The sequence below is a fragment of the Rhincodon typus genome, chromosome 20, assembly GCF_021869965.1.
Source record: "Rhincodon typus isolate 14 chromosome 20, sRhiTyp1.1, whole genome shotgun sequence".
Classification (NCBI taxonomy): domain Eukaryota; kingdom Metazoa; phylum Chordata; class Chondrichthyes; order Orectolobiformes; family Rhincodontidae; genus Rhincodon; species Rhincodon typus.
Window position 1 is genome coordinate 14,323,747 of NC_063351.1, and position 12,879 is coordinate 14,336,625.

Consider the following 12,879-nt stretch of genomic DNA (forward strand, 5'->3'; position numbering starts at 1 on the left):
AGGAGCAGGAAAGCTGACGTTTCGGGCCTAGACCCTTTTTCTGAAGAAGGGTCTAGGCCCGAAACTTCAGCTTTCCTGCTCCTCTGATGCTGCTTGGCCTGCTGTGTTCATCCAGCTCTACACCTTGTCATCTCATTAAAACATGCAAGGTTCTGAAGGAGATTATCTCTTAAGATTCTAACCTTTAGAGAATATAGGCTGAATTTACTCAGACTTCAACCCTCTCATAGTATGATCAATGCAGTGATCCTTTTCTGCCTCTAATCCAAATATATTCTTCCTCAATTATGAAGACCAAAGCTGTTCCAGGTATGGACTCACCAAAACAGTGTACAATTATAGCAAAGATTTTTTTCTCTTGTACTCCAATTCCTTTGTAATAAAAGCCAAAATGACACAGGCCTTGCTAATTGCTTGCTGTACTTGCAAGCTAATGTCCTGTATTCCTCATACAAGTACATTCAAACCTCTCTGAAAATCAACATTTAGAAATACCACACTTTTCACAAAAGTCTGCTTTTTATTCTTAGATCCAAAATGAACAACCTCACACTTCTCCACAATTTACTCCAGCTACCACCTAGTTGTCCACTCTAACTTACCCATATCTCTTTGAGGCCTCTTTGCATCTGCCTCTCAGCTCATATTCCCAACTAGCTTTGTATTGTCTGTAAATGTAGATATATCACTCTTGGCAAGCTTGATGTAAGTCATTAATATAGACTGTAAATAGTTGAGGTGCCAGCTCTGCTCCTTACTGCACTTCACTAGCTACAGCTTGCCAGCTTAAAAATCACACACTTATTATACTCATTTCCTGATTGTTAAACTATATTCTATCCATACTAAACTATGACATGAAATTCTCTGCCTTTATTTCACATATTAACCTTTAGTGTGGCACCTTATCAAATGCCTTTTGGAAGTTCAAGTGCATGACAATTACTGGTACCCTCTTTATCCACTTACATCCTCAAAAACCTAAATTATTTTGTCAAACATTAGACCACGTTTATTCTGACTGATCATAAAATATTTTTCTAAGTGAATTGGTGATATGAACAATCATATGGACACGACGTAGGAGCAGGCACTTGGCTCTTGAGTTTGTTTCACCATTCAATTAGATCATAGCTGATCCGAGAACTCCACATTCCCACTTACACCCACTTACTCATCAAGAATCTACCTGTCTCGGCCTTAAAAATATTCAAAGGCTGAGTTTTCACTGCCTTTTCAGGAACAGAATTCCAAAGACAATTTTGATACATTGCTTGTGTTAAATGGGTAACCATTTGTTTTTTTTTTAAATTGACCCCTAGTTCTGGGTTCCCCCACAACAGGAAACATCCTTCCCACATTTTTCTTGTCAAGATCCCTTGGAATCTTATATATTTCAGTCAAGTCATCTCTTCCTCTTCTAAATCCAACAGATACAAACCTACTCTGTCCAATCTTTTCTCATAAGACAATCTGCCCATTTTCAGGTATTAGTCAAATAAACCTTTGCTGAATTGCTTCCAATGTACTTACATCCTTCATTAAATAAGGAAATCAATACTGTGCTCAGTACACCAGATGTGGTCTTACCAATGCCTCATGTAACTGAAGCATAACCTCCCTATTTTTGTTTTCAATTCTCCTTGCAATAAACGACAGCATGCTATTATAGCTATCCTAACTACCTGGTGTATCTACACACACATTTTTTGCAATTCATGCACTAGGACACCTACATCTGCATCTCTGGAATCACGTACCCTGGAGACAATATGCTTGTTTTAAAAGTTCTTTCTGACATAATCGACAATTTAAATCTCGCATTGTACTTCATTTCCCAGATCTTTGACCATTCACTGAACCTAGTTACAGTAAATCCCCTGTATTGCAAAATCACAAATTTGCCTGTCTGCACAAAAAAAAATAAGTTACAACAAAAGCCAACATCTGTGCACAAAAATTTGCATATCCACAATACTTTTAACGTGCTCCGTCCTTACAAATTTCATCATTTGTAGGGTTCTCAGGAATGGGACCCTCACAGATACGGAGGAATGACTGTATATCCCTTTGTTAAGTAAAAACGAACTGTGGATGCTGGAAATCTTAAACAAAAACAGAAATAGCTGGGGAAAATCAGGTCTGGCAGCATCTGTGGAGAGAGAGAGAGAAACAGAATCAATATTTCAGGTCCAGTGAACCTTCATCAGATCCGCAGATCTTTCCTGAAAGGGTGGGGGGGGGGGGGGGTCACCGGACCTGAAACATTAACTCTGTTTTCTCTCCATACATGCTGCCAGTCCTGCTGAGTTTCTCCAGCTTTTTCTATATCCCTTTATGTTCTCTTCATCACTTTCCTACTGATATTGGTGTCGTCAACAAATTTAACTTTTGGTGCCTTCATCCAAGTCATTGATATAAATCGTAGTAAGTGGAGCCCCAGCACTAATCCCTGTGTCAAATCAGTTGTTACATCTTGCCAAGCAGAAAATGATCCATTTGTACCTATTCGCTGTTTCCTGTTAGACAGCCAATCTTCTATCCTTGGCAATATGTTACCCCCTACACAATGACTTCCATAACAATAAATGTCAGCTCAAGACATCAGCTGTACGACCTGGGATTTTCAATACAGAAATAGTGAGGCAGACTTTCCCATTTCTAAGCCAGACTGCATTGGAATGCCTGGATACAGAGTATGGAGGAAGCTTTGTGGGCTTGACCTTTGGTCCATTTTAGTGAATGGATCAAAAATGTTCGCCTCACCACTGTGCAATCACGCGAGTCTGAATGTCCCCTGTTTAGCTGTGCCCAAGGGATTCATTAGATCCAAGTACAGGAGCCACCCACCGGGGTTAAAAAAGATTATTCTGTGTGGTCTGGCACAGGGCATATGTTAACTACCGCAGTGGAGTCTAGCCTGCTTAACACTACAGCTCAAGGCGAATCTGTACCCAGTCAATTCCTTGTCGGGTCATTTTATGGGGTGATTATCAGCACTTTCATGGCTTCATCTGGTCTTCCATAAAGTTATCTGACATTGAGAAGTATAAAATACACCAACACAATTATATTTCCAGACTAGCAAGTCTTATAAGTTATGATTATGATCCACCAGAAAAGTCTAAACACAGCTTACCTTTTGTTTAAGTATATCTACTGGAGTCTGATGGGCCTTCAGTTTCTTGTTTTTGAGAAGGATTTTGCCTCGGAGCTGCCAAACTGATGGGAGCATTGGATTATCCGCAAAGTCACTCTCAAACAAAAATTTCGTCACCAGTTTGTCTCCAAAGACATTCTAAAGAAATAGACAGATCTTGTGAATGGATGTTAGAGCTCGCCCAGCAGTCATCAGCCCCAGTACAGGGAACAAATAATAGTAATTCTTACCTTAACAATTTCGGCCATCTTGCGCTGCTGAGGCAATGAGCAGTGATTCTCTATTGATAAAATAACTGGCATCTCAGAGTTTACAAACGCACTACGATTGATTGATTCAATGACATCCTATGAGGGAAAATATAAAGTTTGAATGGCCATTAAACTGGCATTTATTGATATCTGTTCATTTTTAATCACACAAGACCAAAGAAACTGAACAGAACCACACCTTAAATGGGATCTTTGTGGTGAGAGTGTGGCCATGATAAATGATTGGCATACCATCATCTCCATCCCAACAGTCCAGCTCCACACTCCGGCATCCCTGCAGCAGCACCTGAAAACAGCAAATTGGCACCAAATCACTGGAGAAGGAGTGGAACTTTAATGAAGCACACAAATGAGAGAGAAAGAGCAAGTTAAAGAGATAGAAGGAAAGAAGGAAGATTTAAGGTAGAGAAAGGACAAGGGACAAAGAGAACAGGAAATGGACTCTCAGGCAGGCAGACAGAAACAGACAAAGGCCAAGGGACAGAGCAAAAATCAGGTGGGAACAGCTGTAGACACACAAGAGAAGGAAAGACTGGAGTTAAGAATCTGGTACCTGGCTGTAAAGTTCTACTGAGGACTCTCCTTTAAGTTGATGGCCTGTGAGGTAAGTGTTATGTGAGGATTCAATGTAATAATATGAAAGTGGATACTGTAAATCCTCAACATTAACTTGGGATTCGTCGTTCTTTGAAGCAGCATTTTCTTTGTCCATTAGAAACCTGAAAATAGTATTTGTAAAAGATGTATAAAATGTGGTATATACAAGTGACACTCTGTAATTATTATAAATACAATAAAGTTGCTTTCAGCTGTTACTAATGTTAGAAACTACAAGAACCACTATTTCCTTTGCTTCTCTTGGTGCATTACATTCCACCAAGCTCTATTCTACTTCATGCGTCATTCTCAGTCCTAAAGAAACAGTGATGAACATTGGACCAATCCAAAATACGAATTATTAGTTGACATCAAAAGAAGCCAAAACACTGTCTGCCCCACAATGTGACCCCCCAACAATCTGAAAAGGAAAGTACTTGATGACTGCATGTGGTCATGTTGGCTATGGCTCAACATTTTGTCCATGTACAGACAGAAGTGGAGCCTTAAAGATGAAAAAAATGCAAGTAGAGTAAGAAGATAATTGGTAAATATGAACGAAGCTCTTGTTAGTGCACTGAAAGGACTGGTTCATCTATATATGGGTTTGATGGCCTTTTCTCAAACAGCAATTTAAAGAGACATGCATTACCTTGCAAAGCCCTCAAATGACATCAACCCCTGTTGGCGCATGTTAATGGATGGCTCAAATTTCTGGAAGAGAATGAATATATTATTTTTTTCAATGAAATATGAAACACTATTTACTTGATAGTAGTCTGCAAAATTCACTGGTGTGGAGGGACTCATAAATATTTTTGTTAGTTACCACATGTCACCTCCAATGACACTAAGAGCTTGGTATCCTGATTTAGAATTTAGCAGATAACAATGTGAGGAACAGTCACCAATATCTCCACACTCACCATATTCCCAACAGGACAAATAAGAATAAGACAAATATGTAAAAACAAGATGTTTGAATTTCAAAGGGCTGTCTGTTATAATTCAGGGGTTTCCAAATGTGGCACAGGTTATTGTTTGAATGACCCAAGTTTAAACACAACATTCCTTTTCTTGTGAGATTTTGTAAGCAAGGTGGAAGTATCTGCTCAAATGTCCTTGGTCCCCACCATGGCTCCCTCAGTGGGCAATTTTCACCTAACTCTTAAAGAGCAATACCTGCAAAACAAATACATGCTTCTCAACCAAATTCAATGAAATCGACGTAACGATTGGCCGGATAGAAAATGGATCGCATTTAATGTTGTTCTTCTGTCATCGCCTGGACAACATGGTGAGGGTAATTCTGAATAGTTGCATTAGATTTCAAGCATTGGATGCTGCCAATAGGAGAAAGCGAAAGAAGATTTCCATTCAGCAATCCTGCAAGCGTCTGACCTCTTATGGAGTAAGAGAGACAAGTCACCCAACAGGAGACGGACACAAGGTGACTTCAAAATTTACGGGAGGATAACAGTCATTAATGGAGCAATCATTGCATTTACATTCACGGGAGTCTGGATACACACCTTACACTTGTCAGTACGATCAGTCTAACACTAAGCAAAAAAGTGGCAAATATCCAATACAGATGAGCACTTCTGTTTGACTCACTTTCCTTAGGTATCTTTAAGAAAATAACAAACTGGAGTGGGAGTAGGGCATTCAACCTTCCAAACTTTGCAGATCTTCTATCCCCATCTCCAACTCCCCAGTTTCCAAAGATCCCATAATTTCCCTGGTACCTCAAAATCTATCAACCTCTTATTTTAATTCATTCATGGGACATGGGCATCACTGGCTAGGCCTGCATTTGTTTAACATCTGTTGTAGAGAACAAACAACTAAGATCGGTACAGCACCAAACAGGCACTGCATCCCACCAAGACTGAACCTGACACACAACGCCTTTCTAAACTAAAAAAGCTTTTGCCCCACGTGGTCCATATCCTTCTGTTGCCTACCTATTTGTGTATCTGTCAAGGTGCCTCTTAAACACTGCTATTGTATCTGCCTCCACCTCCTCCACTGGCAGTGTATTCCAGTCACTTACCACCCTATATGTACAAAAACTTGCCTCTCACAAACTGATAAAAAGATTCCGACTACCTATTCTATCCATGCCTCTCATAATTTTGTAAAGTTCTGTCACGTCACACCTCATCCTTTGACATTCAAGTGAAAACAAACCAAGTTTGTCCAATCTCTCCTCCAGCTAATTACCCTCCAATAAGCAACATCCCGGTTAAACCATTTCTGTAGCCTCTCCAAAGCCTTCACATCCTTCTGGTGGTGTGGCGACCAGAACTGCACACAATATTCCAAATGTGGCCTAACTAACGTTCTATACAGCTGCTTGTCACCCTGGAGAAACTACACATCTCATAGCCGCAGTCCATGGGAAAAGTACAGGAAAGAAGTTCTAGGATTTTGACCCGAGATAGTGAAGGAAGATTGATATCACTGCACATCAGGATGGCGTGTGACTTGGAGAGGATATTACAGGTTGAACATACTTAATAATTGAACAACCACAGCTCTCTGGGTTAGAGAATTCCAAATGTTCACAACTCTATGAACAAAGGCATTTCTCCTCATCTTACAAAATATCCTCCCATCAACCTATTACGATCCTTAGGAATTTAACACAATTCAATGAGATCATCTTTCATTTATCAAGATTCCAGGAATGTAGGCCCGGTTCACTCAATCTCTCTTCACAGGACACTGTCCTACACCATTTCAGGGATCAATTTTCTGAATCTTCATTGCTTCTCCTGAAGGTACATCCTTCTCGTTTGAAGAAACATATTCACACAGCAAATAGTTTGGATCTGGAATGCACAGCCTGGAAGTATGGTGGGGGTAGGTTCAATTTGTTTTTTCCATTCATTTTTGTGGGATGTGGGCGTCGCTGGCTGGCCAGCATTTATTGTCCATCCCTAGTTGCCCTTGAGAAGGTGGTGGTGAGCTGCCTTCTTGACCCACTGCAGTCTTTGAGGCAATTGAGGCATTCAATAAGGCATTGGCAGATAATTTGATACGCATTCAAAAAACCAATGCAGATTGAAGACTCAAATAGCCTTCTTTTGCACAGCAGTGATTTCATACAAAGGTAAGATGACCAAAGCTGGATACAGCACTCCAGACACACAGTCTCACCTAGTTCTAGAAAGTGGCAGTGAGATTTCTTTTCTCTTATAACGCCAATTGTTATGTAGCAAAGGCTAACACACCATTTGGTTTGTCCAGAACAATAAATCTCTCCAACCTGGATAATGCTGAGGATTTCATCATAGGTGTGGTTCTCCCCTTGACAGTTCACCAGGAAGTCATTTAGTTGCAGGATCCCCATTCCACTCTCTCCCAGGGATGCAATTTCCACTCGATTCGTCACTATGCTGGTCGCAGCAATGTAATCAGAAATCTGTCTCTGATTATCTGATATTTGCTGTCGGCTTTTTATAAACAGACCAAGATCAGATACGTTTCTTGTCAAAAGGTCTAGACAAGCAAGAACAGAAAATGAATTTTTTTTCATCAATTATCTTTCAATGTTGATCACCAAAAATACAGAGTAACTACTTTTTAGTTAAGAATTCAAATACTAAGTAGAATCAATGCTTGTTAATTTCTCCAACCTCCTTCCTCAAGGTATAAATAAATTCACCCCAATTAACCTGATTAATATTCTCTTTGTAATTACTGTTCCAAATAACTGAGAAGGATATAGGTCTCCATAGAAATTTGTTTAAAAATAAGTGCTACAGAATAATTATTGGCAGGGATGTTATTACACAAACAGTGATCTACTCATACCATATTGTTCTTTCGGCTCTAAGGACTTTTATTTTTAAAATAAATTGATGTAATTTCTGTTAAACACCAGAGGAACTAACTCAGTGTAAGTGGATTAAGTACTTGCGTGCAGTAACCACTTAAGTTACTGCATCATTTGGAACAGTAGGCTGGATGAAGTAAATGGCTAGGTTGGACAAAGTAAATGGATAGGCCAGCAGGTGGGTCAATGGGTGAGTGGGTATGTGTGCCGGGGGTAGTCAGATCAGGTTTTGTTGGGTCTCGTGGGGTAATTGTGGTCAGGAGGAGAGATAGTCAGGTTGGGTTGGGGGTTGTCGGTTGGGACTGAGATGTCAGGCGAAATCAAAGAATGTAGTCGGAAGATCAAGGAGTTGACAAGAGATTCAGTTTGAGTGGGAATCTCAATTCAATTGTTACTGAGGAGTTAGAATAGATTTTATCTGTCCAATATTTCCAAACCAACTACCCGTGTGGCTGCCTCTCTATTGTTTCCACAGAGTGGAACACACACACATTCAGCTCTCCATTCATGTGCGCTTGCTTCAAAAGAAAGGGGTTTGTTAGAGAATTGCCTTTCTGAAAAGGAATGCCAGGGTCTGAGCTATCCCATCAGGAACCATGCTGGAAGAATAACAGCTTTCTAAAAAAAACAGGTAAAATATTTGGAAAGGAGGAAGGTAACAGGCCCTGGGGAAAGAACAGGAGAACAGAATTCCTTCACATGTGGCCAGAGATGCTGACGTCAGCTGTTGTCTGCCTGGTGCAATCAGCCTGCCAGAGCTCAGGCTTTAGGTCCTCATGACTCACCAGTACACTGCATGCTGCACTTATCCTCCAAGTGGTTAGCACCAAGAGGGAGCCTGGCCTATTAGTTTGAAAGGAATAGTCACATCATTTTCCCAAAGACAGTGTCTGCTAAACAGTGAAACTTGTTTTTATGGTTCCCAATGACAATAGGTTCTAATGTACAATAAATCTCCTTGGAGATGAAGTATTTAGCAAACCTTATACAAGGATAAGAGCTGGAAGACCTACAACATTCTTTGTTACAACAGTCTTAGATGCAGATGATACACTGATGTGGAATTTAACTCATTATTTACTGTCTTTATAAACAAAGATTCTGAACACTTCATCCATAAAGCCTGTGGCCCTTGAACATTCCAAATTCCAACATGCTGCGTAAATGCATTAATTAACTTATCAAAATAACATTGCTCATGATCACTGACCTAGGTCAGGCTGCAGCCCACTGATCTTGTCATCTATCGTTAGGTTTGTGTATACTGGAGTGGATTCCAAGCCAGAACGGTTACATGATACAGAGTGAATGTCAAAGAGATCCTTCAAGTCCTTCCGACTTCGTATGCTAATTCCACAAACAGAAACAGTGAGTGTCCCTGGCCTGCATATACTGAGCACAAATTAACAATCCACTCAGAGAAGAATCTTTTTCAAACAGTTGGGTTTTAAACCTAGTTTCAGTGTTGGTTTAATCACATTTATCACCTTATAAGCAAAATAAGAAAGGTGAAAATATTTCAGTCTCAGCAGTATAGAGTGATCACATTTACCTGAATGATTTGAAAAGTTCAACAAACTCGATGAAGCTCATGTTGCTGTCAGATACCATGAAATCCTGAAATCCTTTCAGTCCTCCTTTCACACGTCCATGCCAACTATTACTCCCTCTGGTGCTATAAGAGGTTCAAATAAACACCATTACATAACAAACTTAGAACTGAGACAACAGGAAGCGAATAGTGATCGTCTCTGAATAAAAATCCTATTATTTAGACTCTATGCAGCACATCAGCCTCAAAGCATATTAGTGGTGTAAGATACACCTTCAGTTAATTATCATAAAGCCATATTGAGTAGGACCTTAAAGAATTCACTTCAGTAAAGTCATCTGTAATGGATAACAATTAAGATTTCACTTCTGTGAATGAAATTTGGTGAAATATTAATTGTTAAAATTTTGCAGCTAATGTCATCAAGGTCATCAAACCACAAGATTTTAATGGCCTGGTCATTATTATCCTATTATGATACACTCCCCATTGCACAAAGAGGAGGATGGGTTTGCAGGATTTTTCCACTATATGTGAAGGATGCTATAATAGGATAGCGCAAAGTTATTTAAAACTTATTGCAATACACATTGGTCAGTGTAACCTGGCAGCTAAGGATTAGAGTTAGCCAGCAACATTGCACTGGACAGGCAATTCATAGACAGTTAATCATTCCTCATTCAGGCAGTAGATCTTTTGAAAAGCAGAGATGACATTTTTTTGACACTCCATTTCTGCAGTATGGTTGTATTTTCTGTATACTTAATCCAATGATTTACTGAAGTCTATCTTGTCTCTGTATCCACCCTAATGAATAGTCCTACAGAGATAAACAGTAACCATGACTTGGCACTGTCAGTGTTCCATTTGAAGGACAACACGAGGCCTGCTTTTCTTTCAAGGTTTTCTTCATAGCTGTGTTATGAAGTACAGAGGCAGCTAGATGCGAAGAGAGTAAAGTACAAAAAAGTGAAGGTCTGTTATGGAAAGGAAGCCAGGAGAGACCAAATGACAAAAGAGATGATTTGTATATGCTCAAAAACCCATTGCATTTCCTCATTTTCCAATTCTGTTTCGGTTCAATGATGTTTCGTTATTCTGTTTCCCTCTCCATGGATCCTGCCTGATCTGTGATTTCTAGCACCTTGTGTTTTACCGAAGTTTTAAAATTACCTGTGGTATTGTTTATTCAAAAAAAAAAATTTTCTATTGGGTTGTTCTGGAGCTGATGTGAGATTTGAAAAGGGAATTCAATGCAAAGAAAGCCCAAAATCAAACAGATCTTTGCTCTTGTCAAACTTGGTTTGTCCAGTAGTTTCCCTCACCATACAGGGAGCTCCCTGCATTATGGCAGCTAGAAGTTCCACTGTAGTTTTCAGCTGTTTTGAGGAAGCTGCTGGGTTGAAGATGATGATCATGGTGACCTTTCATATAGCCCTAATAAGCACAGATGTCAAAACAGAACATAACTACATTGGACATATTAATAGCCATGCTACCACATGCCAAGTCATTGCAATTTCGTAAATATTACTGACGTTTTGTTTAACTTTATAAAATTAAATACGGATGATATTGAGTTTTGTTTATGCCTGGTGCAGAACTTATGGAGTCCCTTATCCATTGTCAGACATTAATATCATTTAACTATAGAAGATTGTAACACAGAAGGCATCCATTAATCTAATCATATCTTGATAGAGTCTTCCATTTGAGGCCCTCTACAATATTCAGTTTCAAATGTTTATCTGTTTTCCCATTAAAAGATAAGGTCTTGGTCTGCAGACAATTCCCTGTGGCAAAGAATACTATTCTTTAATAATTCTCAACATAAAGCAATTTCTCCCAACCCCTCACTGTTCTTTGTAATGTACATCAATGACCCTTCATCGCTGAAACTCTGAACAAAGCAGACAGTGTTTCTTATTCACCTTGTCAAAAACCTTCCATAATTTCAAAATCTCAGCTTGAATCTTCTCCTAGCCTTAGCTGTCCCCATTTTCAAAAATCCGAGACACCACCCATAATGGGAGCTTCTCGTCATTTACATAATGAATAAAAAGCAAGTAATGGCTTTGCAACAGAACTGTTTTTGATTTCTTTGGCTTTCTCTGCATTTTTACAGTTGTCTTTTTACACACAAACCATGTAGCCTTTCTTATTACAATGAGCGTCATATTAATAGGACAATGCAGAGAGATTAGCGGCGATGATTTATTTTTCTCTTACCCAGGTTTAGCCTTGCTGACAGTTGACAGGACTGGAGAGGAGGCAGGTCTGACTGGAGTTGGTGTTGGAGGGCCCAACGTGGTGGAACATGGGGTGGTGAGAGAACGAGCTCTTGTAGGGAGCATACAGGAGCTAGGAGAACCCATGGTGATGCTCAAATCTGAAAGAAGTCCAAAATGGCTTGATTGGAATGTAACACACATTGGTTTTGTGATTCTCATCATTAGTTTCTCTCCCCCAAAATTTTAATGTTAAGACATTACAAAATGTGGCGAGTCTTCTTTGGAAACGCAACAGTGTTTCTTCATTCTCTGAGCGAATTTAGTGTCCGCTACCATTAAAAACCACCATCTGGAATGGCAAGCCAGAAGAAAGTTTTTAGAGATTGCAAAGAGGTCTTCTCAGGAGCATCTGCTGGGTGGAAAGCTCGGCAGTAATTTCCATGTTTCTCTTCAATTTAAGCTTGACAATTTTCTCTTGTTCTACAGAATTACCCCGCAATCTACAACAAGCTACTCACCTCATGATTTACAGCAACCTTGAGGGAGCTGTGTGTAAACAGCTAGCAGTTGTGGTCCATACCAGTATCAAGAAACAGGCAGAAAGAGGAACATGATCTTGCAGTTAGAACTTAGAGAGCTCAGCATTAAAGTAGCAAGCAGGATATCAGATATGGTTCTCTCAAGATTTTCACAGTGCCAAGTGCAAGTGGGTACAGAAATAGGAAAGTAAGACAGATGAATGTATGGATGGAAAGATGGCGCAGGAGAATGGAGTTTAGAGTTTTGGAAGCAGCTTTGCCAAAAGATGGCGCATGTGCAAGATGGATAGTTTGTACCCGAACAGAGCTAGGACTGACTTCCTTGTGGTGAGTTTTCCTGGTGCTGTTGAGGGGGCTTGTAACTAACTCAGAAGGTATGTAGGAACCAGGAGAAAATATTGAGAAGGAATAGCCAGGTACTCTGAATACTGAGAGAAATAAGCCACACTTAGGGTAGCAAATAGTAAGGGTCAGGGTAAAATGGTAAGTAATAGCGATGGGGGGAGGCGATGGTCTAGTGGCATTATTGCTGAACTGTTAATCCAGAGACCCAGGTAACGTTCTGGGGATCCAGGTTCGAGTCCCACCACGGCAGATGGTGGAATTTGAATTCAATAAAGTATCTGAAATTAAGAATCTGATGATGACCATGAACCTATTGCCGATTGTCAGAAAAAACCCATC

The 12,879-nt window shown here is 39.9% G+C and overlaps 1 protein-coding gene across 1 annotated transcript in view; it reads right to left on the reverse strand.

Annotated features, from left to right (window-relative positions):
* The window catches only part of plce1 (phospholipase C, epsilon 1), a 347,723-nt gene that overhangs the window by 64,850 nt on the left and 269,994 nt on the right, over positions 1 to 12,879 (reverse strand). Inside the window, exons 11-20 of the mRNA XM_048609167.1 lie at positions 11,655 to 11,814; positions 9,426 to 9,548; positions 9,084 to 9,220; positions 7,304 to 7,536; positions 4,682 to 4,743; positions 3,986 to 4,151; positions 3,611 to 3,718; positions 3,391 to 3,507; positions 3,140 to 3,298; positions 1,906 to 1,909 (exon numbers count right to left, since the gene is read on the reverse strand). Coding sequence (XP_048465124.1) covers positions 1,906 to 1,909; positions 3,140 to 3,298; positions 3,391 to 3,507; positions 3,611 to 3,718; positions 3,986 to 4,151; positions 4,682 to 4,743; positions 7,304 to 7,536; positions 9,084 to 9,220; positions 9,426 to 9,548; positions 11,655 to 11,814 — 1,269 coding nt within the window. The remainder of the gene's footprint in view (positions 1 to 1,905; positions 1,910 to 3,139; positions 3,299 to 3,390; positions 3,508 to 3,610; positions 3,719 to 3,985; positions 4,152 to 4,681; positions 4,744 to 7,303; positions 7,537 to 9,083; positions 9,221 to 9,425; positions 9,549 to 11,654; positions 11,815 to 12,879) is intronic.